We start from the raw sequence: 17378 nt of genomic DNA on the forward strand, positions 1-17378 counted from the left end.
CGCCCAATTTTAGCTAATGCGCTCCTATGCACAGCACAAGCGATCAAACGATCGCAGTTTCAAATCCCCTAAGGCAGGGGTCCCCAACTCCAGTCCTCAAGGCCCACCAACAGGTCATATTTTCAGGATTTCCTTTGCATTGCACAGGTGATGCAATTATTACCTGGGCAAGACTAAGGAAATCCTGAAAACATGACATGTTGGTGGGCCTTGAGGACTGGAGTTGGGGACCCCTGCCCTAAGGGGACTACTACATAGAGTAAAAGTGGGTGAAAATTTTTATTTTTAGATATAAAACAAAAATTAAATCCTTGCTTTTCCCCATTAGAAAAAAAAACAACAAAAAACAACACATATTTGGTATCACCGCTTTCGTAAAAGTCTGATCTATCAAAATATAAAATAAATTTATCCGATTGATAATGGTGCTATGAAAAAAAAAAACAGAATTTCATTTTTCGGGGGCCGCTAAAATGCAATAAAAAGTGATCAAAACATCATATCTACCTCAAAGGGGTATCAATAGAAATAGGGTGCAAAACATAAGCCCCAGATCCTGAAAAATGAAAACGTTACGGGTCTCGCCAAACGGCGACACAAGCAAAACATTTTTTCCTTACAAATTTCCTGATTTTTTTTTTCACCAATAAGCATATCGCCAGGTCAGTTTTACCATATAATGAACATGGTAAATAATATTTTTTGTAAAAAAATGTTTGTTTTTTTGCAATTTCATCGCACTTGCAATTTTTTTCCCCGTCGTATCATAAAATGAATGGCGTCATTTAAAAACTACAACGTGCCCTAATACGGTTACGTGGAGGGAGAAATAAAAAAAAAAGTTATGGCTCTTTAAAGAAAGGGTTAATTCTATTTGTCTCTGTTTCCCCCAAAAAAATGGAGCAGAAGAACAAAATGTCGAAAGGCTATTGTTAGGGGCGCAGCAGTGAACACGATCATGTATTCCTTGCTAACCTGATCTCTAAAGAAAAGCAAAAAATTGTAAAAAATAAAAATGCAAAAAGATAATAAATAAATACACTAAATAATAAATAAATATAAAATAAAATATTAAAACAAAAGTGAGAAAGTCTCTTCTCGATGAAAAAGAAAAAGAAAAAAAGAAAACACCGCCCATGTCTGTACCTCGATGATGCACGTACGGATGCAAAGTTTTCGGGAGGGAAGTCTTCGTTCGTTGTGTCAAGCACGACCTGTTAATAAATAAACCACAGATTGTGAACCGAGCAGATGAGACGACCTAATATAATAACCTGCACTTCCTATGGAGGACTACTCATCTAATAACTGGATGGATTTCATGGGGCTTTTACTCTTCTTTATCATATTTTTACTATTCGGTAAGCTCGGGGCGGCATGAAAGTAAAGTATTCGATGCAAACTTTATGCTACTTTTTTTTTTTATAAACTTCCGACTGATGCGTAGAACGTAACTTGACTCCTTAAGACGAGTTTATGTCACTTTCTTATCATTTTGTGCCTTCTTATTACAGGTTCTGTATCTGCTCCGGTAGCGAATGGGACTGTAGGACAATCCGTGTATCTCCTTTTGAATACGAGCTCAAGTTCTGAGGTTTTTTGGAGAATGGAAAAATCAAACAAATCTATCATTGCAGCACGGGTTCCTGCACTAGAAATACCAGCCTATAATCCTTCGTACAGTGAAAGGTGTCAATTGTTTGACAATGGTACCCTGAAGCTGGAAGATATCACATATAGGGATCGGGGAAACTATACAGTCGATGTCTTTGACTTGAAGGAATTCACATTTAGGACTGAAGAGTATGACCTTCATATATGCCGTAAGTATGGCCAATGTACAATATACATAAATATACAATTTTTTGGTACATCAGTATCGACAGGGTGCTATAAATTTTGCACTTGCCTTTGTTTTTGCACTTTTGTGCTTTTTCAATTGCACATTTGCAGGCAGATCTCCTATATCTACTGTACATACAGCTCCTGTGTGTCTCGACAAGAGCAGACTGCAGTCAGATGTCTGATCTCACAATTATTAGGGCTTTTATTTGTCCTCTCGTCAACTATCTATAGGTAAGAGAATAAGAGGGGATCCTACTGCGGGCCTGAAAGTTTAGATTCTCTATGTGCTCTCTCTAATGTACAGGAGAGAGAGAGGACCCCAATGATCATAAGAGCTTACACTCTACAGGAGAGAGAGGACCCCGCTGACCATAAGAGCTTACACTCTACAGGAGAGAGAGGACCCCACTGACCATAAGAGCTTACACTCTACAGGAGAGAGAGGACCCCACTGACCATAAGAGCTTACACTCTACAGGAGAGAGAGGACCCCACTGACCATAAGAGCTTACACTCTACAGGAGAGAGAGGACCCCGCTGACCATAAGAGCTTACACTCTACAGGAGAGAGAGGACCCCACTGACCATAAGAGCTTACACTCTACAGGAGAGAGAGAGGACCCCACTGACCATAAGAGCTTACACTCTACAGGAGAGAGAGGACCCCGCTGACCATAAGAGCTTACACTCTACAGGAGAGAGAGGACCCCACTGACCATAAGAGCTTACACTCTACAGGAGAGAGAGGACCCCGCTGACCATAAGAGCTTACACTCTTCAGAAGAGAGAGAAGACCCCACTGACCATAAGAGCTTACACTCTACAGGAGAGAGAGGACCCCACTGACCATAAGAGCTTACACTCTACAGGAGAGAGAGAGGACCCCACTGACCATAAGAGCTTACACTCTACAGGAGAGAGAGGACCCCGCTGACCATAAGAGCTTACACTCTACAGGAGAGAGAGGACCCCACTGACCATAAGAGCTTACACTCTACAGGAGAGAGAGGACCCCACTGACCATAAGAGCTTACACTCTACAAGAGAGAGAGGACCCCGCTGACCATAAGAGCTTACACTCTACAGGAGAGAGAGGACCCCACTGACCATAAGAGCTTACACTCTACAGGAGAGAGAGGACCCCACTGACCATAAGAGCTTACACTCTACAGGAGAGAGAGGACCCCACTGACCATAAGAGCTTACACTCTACAGGAGAGAGAGGACCCCGCTGACCATAAGAGCTTACACTCTACAGGAGAGAGAGGACCCCACTGACCATAAGAGCTTACATTCTACAGGAGAGAGAGGACCCCACTGACCATAAGAGCTTACACTCTTCAGAAGAGAGAGAAGACCCCACTGACCATAAGAGCTTACACTCTACAGGAGAGAGAGGACCCCACTGATCTTAAGAGCTTACACTCTACAGGAGAGGGAGGACCCCGCTAACCATAAGGGCTTACACTCTACAGGAGAGAGAGGACCTCACTGACCATAAGAGCTTACACTCTACAGGAGAGAGAGAGGATCCCGCTGACCATAAGAGCTTACACTCTACAGGAGAGAGAGAGGACCCCACTGACCATAAGAGCTTACACTCTACAGGAGAGAGAGGACCCCACTGACCATAAGAGCTTACACTCTACAGGAGAGAGAGGACCCCACTGACCATAAGAGCTTACACTCTACAGGAGAGAGAGAGGACCCCACTGACCATAAGAGCTTACACTCTACAGGAGAGAGAGGACCCCACTGACCATAAGAGCTTACAATCTACAGGAGAGAGAGGACCCCACTGACCATAAGAGCTTACACTATACAGGAGAGAGAGGACCCCACTGACCATAAGAGCTTACACTCTACAGGAGAGAGAGGACCTCACTGACCATAAGAGCTTACACTCTACAGGAGAGAGAGGACCCCACTGACCATAAGAGCTTACACTCTACAGGAGAGAGAGAGGACCCCGCTGACCATAAGAACTTACACTCTACAGGAGAGAGAGAGGACCCCACTGACCATAAGAGCTTACACTCTACAGGAGAGAGAGGACCTCACTGACCATAAGAGCTTACACTCTACAGGAGAGAGAGGACCTCACTGACCATAAGAGCTTACACTCTACAGGAGAGAGAGGACCCCACTGACCATAAGAGCTTACACTCTACAGGAGAGAGAGGACCCCACTGACCATAAGAGCTTACACTCTACAGGAGAGAGAGGACCCCACTGACCATAAGAGCTTACACTATACAGGAGAGAGAGGACCCCACTGACCATAAGAGCTTACACTCTACAGGAGAGAGAGGACCTCACTGACCATAAGAGCTTACACTCTACAGGAGAGAGAGGACCCCACTGACCATAAGAGCTTACACTCTACAGGAGAGAGAGAGGACCCCGCTGACCATAAGAACTTACACTCTACAGGAGAGAGAGAGGACCCCACTGACCATAAGAGCTTACACTCTACAGGAGAGAGAGGACCTCACTGACCATAAGAGCTTACACTCTACAGGAGAGAGAGGACCCCACTGACCATAAGAGCTTACACTCTACAGGAGAGAGAGGACCCCACTGACCATAAGAGCTTACACTCTACAGGAGAGAGAGGACCCCACTGACCATAAGAGCTTACACTCTACAGGAGAGAGAGAGGACCCCACTGACCATAAGAGCTTACACTCTACAGGAGAGAGAGGACCCCACTGACCATAAGAGCTTACACTCTACAGGAGAGAGAGAGGACCCTGCTGACCATAAGAGCTTACACTCTACAGGAGAGAGAGGACCCCACTGACCATAAGAGCTTACACTCTACAGGAGAGAGAGGACCTCACTGACCATAAGAGCTTACACTCTACAGGAGAGAGAGGACCCCACTGACCATAAGAGCTTACACTCTACAGGAGAGGGAGAGGACCCCACTGACCATAAAAGCTTACACTCTACAGGAGAGAGAGGACCCCACTGATCATAAGAGCTTACACTCTACAGGAGAGAGAGGACCCCACTGACCATAAGAGCTTACACTCTACAGGAGAGAGAGAGGACCCCACTGACCATAAGAGCTTACACTCTACAGGAGAGAGAGGACCCCACTGATCATAAGAGCTTACACTCTACAGGAGAGAGAGAGGACCCCACTGACCATAAGAACTTACACTCTACAGGAGAGAGAGAGGACCCCACTGACCATAAGAGCTTACACTCTACAGGAGAGAGAGGACCCCACTGATCATAAGAGCTTACACTCTACAGGAGAGAGAGGACCCCACTGACCATAAGAGCTTACACTCTACAGGAGAGAGAGGACCCCACTGACCATAAGAACTTACACTCTACAGGAGAGAGAGGACACCGCTGACCATAAGAGCTTACACTCTACAGGAGAGAGAAGACCCTACTGACCATAAGAGCTTACACTCTACAGGAGAGAGAAGACCCCACTGACCATAAGAACTTACACTCTACAGGAGAGAGAGGACCTCACGGACCATAAGAGCTTACACTCTACAGGAGAGAGAGTACCCCGCTGACCATAAGAGCTTACACTCTACAGGAGAGAGAGGACCCCACTGATCATAAGCGCTTACACTCTACAGGAGAGAGAGGACCCCACTGACCATAAGAGCTTACACTCTACAGGAGAGAGAGGACTCCGCTGACCATAAGAGCTTACACTCTACAGGAGAGAGAGGACCCCACTGACCATAAGAGCTTACACTCTACAGGAGAGAGAGAGGACCCCACTGACCATAAGAGCTTACACTCTACAGAAGAGAGAGGACCCCACTGACCATAAGAGCTTACACTCTACAAGAGAGAGAGGACCCCACTGACCATAAGAGCTTACACTCTACAGGAGATAGAGGACCCCATTGATCAAAAGAGCTTACACTCTACAGGAGAGAGAGGACCCCACTGACCATAAGAGCTTACACTCTACAGAAGAGAGAGGACCTCACTGACCATAAGAGCTTACACTCTACAGGAGAGAGAGGACCACACTGATCATAAGAGCCTACACTCTAAAGGAGAGAGAGGACCCCACTGACCATAAGAGCTTACACTCTACAGGAGAGAGAGGACCCCACTGATCATAAGAGCTTACACTCTACAGAAGAGAGAGGACCTCACTGACAATAAGAGCTTACACCATACAGGAGATAGAGGACCCCACTGACCATAAGAGCTTACACTCTACAGGAGAGAGAGGACCCCACTGAACATAAGAGCTTACACTCTACAGGAGAGAGAGGACCCCACTGACCATAAGAGCTTACACTCTACAGTAGAGAGAGGACCCCACTGACCATAAGAACTTACACTCTACAGGACAGAGAGGACCCCACTGACCATAAGAGCTTACACTCTACAGGAGAGAGAGGACCCCACTGACCATAAGAGCTTACACTCTACAGGAGAGAGAGGACCCCACTGACCATAAGAGCTTACACTCTACAGGAGAGAGAGGACCCCACTGACCATAAGAGCTTACACTCTACAGGAGAGAGAGGACCCTGCTGACCATAAGAGCTTACACTCTACAGGAGAGAGAGGACTCCGGTGACCATAAGAGCTTACACTCTACAGGAGAGAGAGGACTCCACTGACCATAAGAGCTTACACTCTACAGGAGAGAGAGGACCCCACTGACCATAAGAACTTACACTCTACAGGACAGAGAGGACCCAACTGACCATAAAAGCTTACACTCTACAGGAGAGAGAGGACCCCACTGACCATAAGAGCTTACACTCTACAGGAGAGAGAGGACCCCACTGACCATAAGAGCTTACACTCTACAGGACAGAGGACCCCACTGACCATAAGAGCTTACACTCTACAGGAGACAGAGGAACCCGCTGACCATAAGAGCTTACACTCTACAGGACAAAGAGGACCCCGCTGACCATAAGAGCTTACACTCTACAGGAGAGAGGACCCCACTGACCATAAGAGCTTACACCCTACAGGAGAGAGAGGACCCCACTGACCATAAGAGCTTACACTCTACAGGAGAGAGAGGACCCCACTGACCATAAGAGCTTACACTCTACAGTAGAGAGTGGACCCCACTGACCATAAGAGCTTACACTCTACAGGAGAGAGAGGACCCCACTGACCATAAGAGCTTACACTCTACAGGAGAGAGAGGACCCCACTGACCATAAGAGCTTACACTCTACAGGAGAGAGTGGACCCCACTGACCATAAGAGCTTACACTCTACAGGAGAGAGAGGACCACACTGACCATAAGAGCTTACACTCTACAGGAGAGAGAGGACCCCACTGACCATAAAAGCTTACACTCTACAGGAGAGAGAGAGGACCCCACTGACCATAAGAGCTTACACTCTACAGGAGAGAGAGGACACCACTGACCATAAGAGCTTACACTCTACAGGAGAGAGGACACCACTGACCATAAGAGCTTACACTCTACAGGAAAAATAGGACCCCACTGGCCATAAGAGCTTACACTCTACAGGAGAGAGAGGATCCCACTGACCATAAGAGCTTACACACTACAGAAGAGAGAGGACCCCACTGACCATAAGAGCTTGCACTCTATAGGAGAGAGAGGACCCCACTGACCATAAGAACTTACACTCTACAGGAGAGAGAGGACCCCACTGACCATAAGAGCTTACACTCTACAGGAGAGAGAGGACCCCACTGACCATAAGAGCTTACACTCTACAGGAGAGAGAGGACCCACTGACCATAAGAGCTAACACTCTACAGGAGAGAGAGGATCCAACTGACCATAAGAGCTTACACTCTACAGGAGACAGAGAGGACCCCACTGACCATAAGAGCTTACACTTTACAGGAGAGAGAGGACCCCTGTTGGAATAAGTTTAAATGCAACAACTCCATTCCTGTTGTAGTCTGCATTGAATGTCTATGAGTGTTCATTTGTCAGCTATGCTGTGATTGTTAAAGTTTGTACAAAAAGGTCAGAGGACTCTCACTGATTGCATCATTCTGCTGCTGTTTCCTTCACAGAGAGACATGTGTTACATGGACTAGATTATATCGGTAGTTACTGTCAAAGCTTTCTTATTTTGTTCCAGTTCAAGCTGCATATATTAAACACAGTTTGCCTTACGTTGGATTCTGCTGCTTATATGAAGTAACACGCGCTGCTGTGGTAATACTCCGGCTAACAGGTTATGGGCCCAGCCACCGGAAAGTAAATGGTAAAAAGCCCAGTCACCGGAATAAGCAGCGAGCCAAGCGCAGACAGCACAGAGGAACCCCCGGAATACAAGGACACCGGAACGCAAAGGTACCGCAGTGTACAGAGCACCGGACAGCGCAGCTTAAAGGGCCAGTAACAACAAAAAAAAAAAAAAAAAGGTACAAGAGACAAGAATGTCTACAGAAAGGAATGCAGTGAAGTACACAGTGCCAAGTCTCACAAATCACAATTACAGCTCCTGGAAATTCAAGGTAAAGATGTTACTTATAAGAGAAGGTACATGGAAATGTATTGAACAGCCTGTGCCTGACCCAGTACCGGGTGATTGGCTAGAGACTGATCAGAAAGCACAAAGCACTATTTCCCTCAGCATAGATGATAACCAGATTGTACATGTATGCAAATGTGATACTGCAAAGAAAATGTGGGAAGAATTACAGAAAGTGCATGAAAGGTCAAATCTCAGCAATAAGCTATATCTTATGAGAAAGCTGTATCAGTCTAAATTAAGTGATGGCCAGCATATGCAGGACTATATCAGAAACACCCTAGAGATTGTGGAGCGCCTAAGGGGTATTGGTGAAGAAATTAAAGATTTTCATGTTGCTGCATTACTATTAAGTGGTCTTCCAGAAAGTTATGACACGCTTGTGACTGCATTAGATGCCAGACCAGATGATGAACTCACACTAGAATATGTGAAAGGGAAACTTGCAGATGAATACAAGAGAAAGTCAGAGACTATTAGCAATAATATATGCAAAGCAGAAGCAGCATTAAAGACACAGTACTTTTCTAAAGCTCAGAGTCATTTAAAGGAAACTCGTGAATGTTTTGTCTGTAAAAAGCCTGGTCACCTTAAAGCAGACTGCAGAGTGTGGAAAGCAAGAATGAATCAGTTTAAAAAGCAGGACAGTCATCAAAAGGTTAAAACAGCTGTAAAGAAGGAAGATGCATGTATTGCGACTGCATTTGGGGTCAGCACAAGCCCATATGCAAACCATGTTTGGTGTATTGACTCTGGAGCGACTGCTCACATGACACGTGATAAAGATTTCTTCATTAATCTAGATGAAAGCAAGTCTGAAAAGGTAATTTTAGCTAATGGTCACTATATGACATCAGAAGGAATAGGAGATGGTTATCTCCATTGTCAAGTTCAATCCTCAGCACAAGTCAGAAAAATCCCAGTTAAAGACGTGCTGTATGTTCCCAAACTTGAAAGTAACCTTTTATCTGTAAAGAAGCTTGCACAACAGGGAAATATAGTTACATTTAAGGATGACAGATGCATCATTTCAAAGAAGGGTCATACCCTTGCCGAAGGAAAAATCAAAGATGAACTTTATCAGCTGAAATGCAATGAAACTGTTTACAGTGCTAGACAAGATTTTCATAAGGACTGTATTCATGTGTGGCACAGACGCCTAGGCCACAGAGATCCAGAAGCAGTAAAGAAACTAGCTCAACTTGCAAATGGTATTGCAATCAACCAGTGTAATCAAACAATGAAGTGCACAAGTTGCCTAAAAGGGAAAATGTCCAGAAAATCGTTTCCTAAAGTAAGCACTACTAAATCTGCACAGATACTGGATTTGATACATACAGATGTGTGTGGTCCAATGAGTGTTCTTACTCCCAGCAAGAAGAGATATTTTCTCACATTCATTGATGATTATTCCAGATATACTGTTACTTACCTACTTCAAAGTAAAGATGAAGTTCCACAGAAACTTGAAGAATATCTTGCTGCAGTTCTTAACAAATTTGGAAGAATACCAAAGGTACTGCGAGCAGATAATGGAACTGAATATACAAGTGGTAAAGTGCAAACCATCCTGAAAAAGAATGGAATCGTGTTCCAGACAACCGTTCCATACAACCCAGAGCAGAATGGCACAGCAGAGAGAAAGAACCGAACTCTTTGTGAAAGTGGAAGAAGTATGCTATTTGATGGAAACCTACCTACAACATATTGGGGAGAAGCCATCATGACTGCTACCTATCTTCAAAATCGACTGCCAAGTAAAGCTACAAGTAAAACTCCATATGAGCTATGGAACTGTGAGAAGCCCAACCTGAAGCATCTCAGGATATTCGGAAGCAAAACTTTTGTGCATGTTCCCAAAGAAAAACGTTCTAAGTGGGAATCTCATGCAAAGGAAGGAGTTCTTGTGGGGTACAGTGAAACTCAGAAAGGATACAGAATCCTGCACCCACAGACCAACACAGTAACAATCAGCAGAGATGTAGTGATTGATGAAAACTCAGTATCGCTCAAATTTCATGAGGTTACGCAAATAATTCAACCTAAGGAACAAGAATTTCAGTCAGTGATTCCAGACATTGAAGAGAATCTCAAAGAAAATACTGAAGTCTGGATATGCTCTGAAAGTACTGAAAAAGAAACAGAAGAACCAAGCCAACCTCAGGAGATCAGAAGATCAGGAAGATCAAATAAAGGAATTCCAGCTAAACGCCTTTCTTATATGGTCAGATCAATTCCAGAAGAAGAGCCACAGTCATGGCAGGAAATGCAAAAACTGCCTATTCATAAGAAGCAAAAATGGATAAAAGCTGCTGATGAAGAAATGGAATCCCTTCATAAGCTCAAAACATGGGAGCTCACAGAGCTACCTCAAGGCAAGAAAGCAATTGGATGTAAGTGGGTCTTTAAGAACAAATATGACTCCGAAGGTAATGTTCACCGTTTTAAAGCAAGATTGGTCGCAAAAGGATATTCACAAAAATATGGTGAAGATTATGATGCTACTTTTGCTCCAGTTGCCAAGCAAACTACATTCAGAACTTTATTATCCATAGCTGCTGTTCAGCAGATGAAAGTAAGACATTTTGACATCAAAACAGCCTTTCTACATGGAGACATTGAAGAAGAGCTGTACATGACTCAACCAGAAGGCTATGTTAAAAGGGGTAAAGAGAACCTTGTTTGCAGAATGCAAAAATCTCTCTACGGCCTTAAGCAATCAGCAAGAGCATGGAACACTAAGATGAACAAAGTGTTAATCGACGAAGGATTTAAAAGGTCTCAAGCGGATCCATGTTTGTATACAAAAGGTGTATCACAAGATTGGATGTATGTTATTCTATATGTGGATGATGTAATAATAGCGCATCAAGAAGAGAGAGAAATTTCAAAACTAGGTCAAATTCTGAACAAGCATTTCGAGACCAAGGACCTTGGAGATGTGACATACTATTTGGGAATCCAAATCCAGAGAGAGGAAGATGGAAGTTTTCTTCTTAATCAAAATTCTAAAATCTCCACAGTTCTAAACCAGTTTGGAATGTCAGAAGCCAAAGGCATATCAACTCCAATGGATCCATCTTACCTAAAATTGGAAGGAGAAGAAGATCTGCTACCCACAAATGACAGTTACAGACAAGCAGTGGGGGCACTTCTATACATAGCAACCACAACCCGTCCAGATATCTCAGCCACAGTGGGAATTCTCTGCCGACGTGTAAGCAAGCCACGCCAAAGAGATTGGAATGCAATTAAGAGACTTCTTCAGTATCTTAAGGCAACCCAAGAGTTAAGTCTAAAGATTTCTGCATCAGGAGATCTAATTCTCAGAGGATATGTAGATGCAGATTGGGCTGGAGACTCAAGTGATCGAAGATCAACAAGTGGTTACTTGTTCAAGTTAGGACACACTTCAATCTCATGGTCCAGTAGAAAACAAGTGTCAGTTGCATTGTCTTCTACAGAAGCAGAATATACATCAGCTGCTCATGCAAGTCAAGAGTTAATTTGGTTGAAGCAACTTTTGGAAGAATTCGGCAAACCACTAGCTGAACCAACTGTTATCTATGAGGACAACCAAGGATGTATCAAGCTCGCCAGCAGTGAAAGGATAAGTGCAAGAACAAAGCACATTGATGTTAAACATCATCACTTGCGTGACTTAGTAGAGCGTGAAGTTCTAAAGTTCGTTTACTGTGAATCTGACAAGATGTTAGCAGATGTTTTGACAAAGCCATTGTCAAGAGCCAAGTTTGAAGAATTCAGAACTGCAATGGGACTAACAGGATAAGCAGTTGTTGAGTGGGGGTGTTGGAATAAGTTTAAATGCAACAACTCCATTCCTGTTGTAGTCTGCATTGAATGTCTATGAGTGTTCATTTGTCAGCTATGCTGTGATTGTTAAAGTTTGTACAAAAAGGTCAGAGGACTCTCACTGATTGCATCATTCTGCTGCTGTTTCCTTCACAGAGAGACATGTGTTACATGGACTAGATTATATCGGTAGTTACTGTCAAAGCTTTCTTATTTTGTTCCAGTTCAAGCTGCATATATTAAACACAGTTTGCCTTACGTTGGATTCTGCTGCTTATATGAAGTAACACGCGCTGCTGTGGTAATACTCCGGCTAACAACCCCGCTGACCATAAGAGCTTACACTCTACAGGAAAGAGAGGACCCCGCTGACCATAAGAGCTTACACTCTACAGGAGAGAGAGGACCCCACTGACCATAAAAGCTTACACTCTACAGGAGAGAGAGGACCCCGCTGACCATAAGAGCTTACACTCTACAGGAGAGGGAGGACTCCGCTGACCATAAGATCTTACACTCTACAGGAGAGAGAGGACCCCACTGACCATAAGAGCTTACACTCTACAGGAGAGAGAGGACCCCACTGATCATAAGAGCTTACACTCTACAGGAGAGAGAGGACCCCACTGATCATAAGAGCCTACACTCTAAAGGAGAGAGAGGACCCCACTGACCATAAGAGCTTACACTCTACAGGAGAGAGAGGACCCCGCTGACCATAAGAGCTTACACTCTACAGGAGAGAGAGGACCCCACTGATCATAAGAGCCTACACTCTAAAGGAGAGAGACGACCCCACTGACCATAAGAGCTTACACTCTACAGGAGAGAGAGGATCCAACTGACCATAAGAGCTTACACTCTACAGGAGACAGAGAGGACCCCACTGACCATAAGAGCTTACACTCTACAGGAGACAGAGAGGACCCCACTGACCATAAGAGCTTACACTTTACAGGAGAGAGAGGACCCCGCTGACCATAAGAGCTTACACTCTACAGGAAAGAGAGGACCCCGCTGACCATAAGAGCTTACACTCTACAGGAGAGAGAGGACCCCACTGACCATAAAAGCTTACACTCTACAGGAGAGAGAGGACCCCGCTGACCATAAGAGCTTACACTCTACAGGAGAGAGAGGACTCCGCTGACCATAAGATCTTACACTCTACAGGAGAGAGAGGACCCCACTGACCATAAGAGCTTACACTCTACAGGAGAGAGAGGACCCCACTGATCATAAGAGCTTACACTCTACAGGAGAGAGAGGACCCCACTGATCATAAGAGCCTACACTCTAAAGGAGAGAGAGGACCCCACTGACCATAAGAGCTTACACTCTACAGGAGAGAGAGGACCCCGCTGACCATAAGAGCTTACACTCTACAGGAGAGAGAGGACCCCGCTGACCATAAGAGCTTACACTCTACAGGAGAGAGAGGACCCCGCTGACCATAAGAGCTTACACTCTACAGGAGAGAGAGGACCCCACTGACCATAAGAGCTTACACTCTACAGGAGAGAGAGGACCCCACTGACCATAAGAGCTTACACTCTACAGGAGAGAGAGGACCCCACTGATCATAAGAGCTTACACTCTACAGGAGAGAGAGGACCCCACTGATCATAAGAGCCTACACTCTAAAGGAGAGAGAGGACCCCACTGACCATAAGAGCTTACACTCTACAGAAGAGAGAGGACCCCACTGACCATAAGAGCTTACACTCTACAAGAGAGAGAGGACCCCACTGACCATAAGAGCTTACACTCTACAGGAGATAGAGGACCCCATTGATCAAAAGAGCTTACACTCTACAGGAGAGAGAGGACCCCACTGACCATAAGAGCTCACACTCTACAGAAGAGAGAGGACCACACTGATCATAAGAGCCTACACTCTAAAGGAGAGAGAGGACCCCACTGACCATAAGAGCTTACACTCTACAAGAGAGAGAGGACCCCACTGACCATAAGAGCTTACACTCTACAGGAGATAGAGGACCCCATTGATCAAAAGAGCTTACACTCTACAGGAGAGAGAGGACCCCACTGACCATAAGAGCTCACACTCTACAGAAGAGAGAGGACCACACTGATCATAAGAGCCTACACTCTAAAGGAGAGAGAGGACCTCACTGACCATAAGATCTTACACTCTACAAGAGAGAGAGGACCCCACTGACCATAAGAGCTTACACTCTACAGGAGAGAGAGGACCCCACTGATCATAAGAGCTTACACTCTACAGAAGAGAGAGGACCCCACTGACCATAAGAGCTTACACTATACAGGAGAGAGAGGACACCACTGACCATAAGAGCTTACACTCTACAGGAGAGAGAGGACCCCACTGACCATAAGAGCTTACACTCTACAGGAGAGAGAGGACCTCGCTGATCATAAGAGCTTACACTCTACAGGAGAGAGAGGACCCCACTGACCATAAGAGCTTACACTCTACAGGAGAGAGAGGACCCCACTGACCATAAGAGCTTACAATCTACAGGAGAGAGAGGAGCCCACTGACCATAAGAGCTTACACTCTACAGGAGAGAGAGGACCTCACTGACCATAAGAGCTTACACTCTACAGGAGAGAGAGGACCCCACTGATCATAAGAGCTTACACTCTACAGGAGAGAGAGGACCCCACTGACCATAAGAGCTTACACTCTACAGGAGAGAGAGGACCCCACTGATCATAAGAGCTTACACTCTACAGGAGAGAGAGGACCTCACTGACCATAAGAGCTTACACTCTACAGGAGAGAGAGGACCTCACTGACCATAAGAGCTTACACCATACAGGAGATAGAGGACCCCACTGACCATAAGAGCTTATACTCTACAAGAGAGAGAGGACCCCACTGACCATAAGAGCTTACACTCTACAGGAGAGAGAGGACCCCACTGACCATAAGAACTTACACTCTACAAGAGAAAGAGGACCCCGCTGACCATAAGAGCTTACACTCTCCAGGAGAGAGAGGACTCCGCTGACCATAAGAGCTTACACTCTACAGGAGAGAGAGAGGACCCCACTGACCATAAGAGCTTACACTCTACAAGAGAGAGAAGACCCCACTGACCATAAGAGCTTACACTCTACAAGAGAGAGAGGACCCCACTGACCACAAGAGCTTACACTCTACAGGAGAGAGAGAGGACCCCACTGATCATAAGAGCTTACACTCTACAGGAGAGAGAGGACCCCACTGACCACAAGAGCTTACACTCTACAGGAGAGAGAGAGGACCCCACTGATCATAGAACTTACACTCTACAGGAGAGAGAGAGGACCCCACTGACCACAAGAGCTTACACTCTACAGTAGAGAGAGGACCCCACTGATCATAAGAACTTACACTCTACAGGAGAGAGAGAGGACCCCACTGACAATAAGAGCTTACACTCTACAGGAGAGAGAGGACCCCACTGACCATAAGAGTTTACACTCTACAGGAGAGAGAGGACCCCACTGACCATAAGAGCTTACACTCTACAGGAGAGAGAGAGGACCCCACTGACCATAAGAGCTTACACTCTACAGGAGAGAGAGGACCCCACTGACCATAAGAGCTTACACTCTACAGGAGAGAGAGAGGACCCCACTGACCATAAGAGCTTACACTCTACAGGAGAGAGAGGACCCCACTGACCATAAGAGCTTACACTCTACAGGAGAGAGAAGACCCCACTGACCATAAGAACTTACACTCTACAGGAGAGAGAGAGAGGACCCCACTGACCATAAGAGCTTACACTCTACAGGAGAGAGAGGACCCCACTGACCATAAGAACTTACACTCTACAGGAGAGAGAGAGAGGACCCCACTGACCATAAGAGCTTACACTCTACAGGAGAGAGAAGACCCCACTGACCATAAGAACTTACACTCTACAGGAGAGAGAGAGGACCCCACTGACCATAAGAGCTTACACTCTACAGGAGAGAGAGGACCCCACTGACCATAAGAGCTTACACTCTACAGGAGAGAGAGGACCCCACTGACCATAAGAGCTTACACTCTACAGGAGAGAGAGGACCCCACTGACCATAAGAGCTTACACTCTACAGGAGAGAGAGAGGACCTCACTGACCATAAGAGCTTACACTCTACAGGAGAGAGAGGACCCCACTGACCATAAGAACTTACACTCTACAGGAGAGAGAGGACCCCACTGACCATAAGAGCTTACACTCTACAGGAGAGAGAGGACCCCACTGACCATAAGAGCTTACACTCTACAGGAGAGAGAGGACCCCGCTGACCATAAGAGCTTACACTCTACAGGAGAGAGAGGACCCTGCTGACCATAAGAGCTTACACTCTACAGGAGAGAGAGGACCCCACTGACCATAAGAGCTTACACTCTACAGGAGAGAGAGGACCCCACTGACCATAAGAGCTTACACTCTACAGGAGAGAGAGGACCCCACTGACCATAAGAGCTTACACTCTACAGGAGAGAGAGGACCCCGCTGACCATAAGAGCTTACACTCTACAGGAGAGAGAGAGGACCCCACTGACCATAAGAGCTTACACTCTACAGGAGAGAGAGGACCCCACTGACCATAAGAGCTTACACTCTACAGGAGAGAGAGGACCCCACTGACCATAAGAGCTTACACTCTACAGGAGAGAGAGGACCCCGCTGACCATAAGAGCTTACACTCTACAGGAGAGAGAGGACCCTGCTGACCATAAGAGCTTACACTCTACAGGAGAGAGAGGACCCCACAGACCATAAGAGCTTACACTCTACAGGAGAGAGAGGACCCCACTGACCATAAGAGCTTACACTCTACAGGAGAGAGAGGACCCCACTGACCATAAGAGCTTACACTCTACAGGAGAGAGAAGACCCCACTGACCATAAGAACTTACACTCTACAGGAGAGAGAGAGAGGACCCCACTGACCATAAGAGCTTACACTCTACAGGAGAGAGAGGACCCCACTGACCATAAGAGCTTACACTCTACAGGAGAGAGAAGACCCCACTGACCATAAGAACTTACACTCTACAGGAGAGAGAGAGGACCCCACTGACCATAAGAGCTTACACTCTACAGGAGAGAGAGGACCCCGCTGACCATAAGAGCTTACACTCTACAAGAGAGAGAAGACCCCACTGACCATAAGAGCTTACACTCTACAGGAGAGAGAGGACCCCACTGACCATAAGAGCTTACACTCTACAGGAGAGAGAGGACCCCGCTGACCATAAGAGCTT

The 17378-nt window shown here is 45.8% G+C and overlaps 1 protein-coding gene across 1 annotated transcript in view; it reads left to right on the top strand.

The window, feature by feature from the left end:
- Positions 1-1226: 1226 nt before the first annotated feature.
- Positions 1227-17378, top strand: part of LOC138651415 (carcinoembryonic antigen-related cell adhesion molecule 1-like) — a 36165-nt gene continuing 20013 nt past the window's right edge. The window contains exons 1-2 of the mRNA XM_069741597.1: positions 1227-1361; positions 1515-1823. Coding sequence (XP_069597698.1) covers positions 1286-1361; positions 1515-1823 — 385 coding nt within the window. The 5' untranslated portion in view covers positions 1227-1285. The remainder of the gene's footprint in view (positions 1362-1514; positions 1824-17378) is intronic.

Source organism: Ranitomeya imitator, chromosome 10 (assembly GCF_032444005.1).
Source record: "Ranitomeya imitator isolate aRanImi1 chromosome 10, aRanImi1.pri, whole genome shotgun sequence".
Lineage (NCBI taxonomy): Eukaryota > Metazoa > Chordata > Amphibia > Anura > Dendrobatidae > Ranitomeya > Ranitomeya imitator.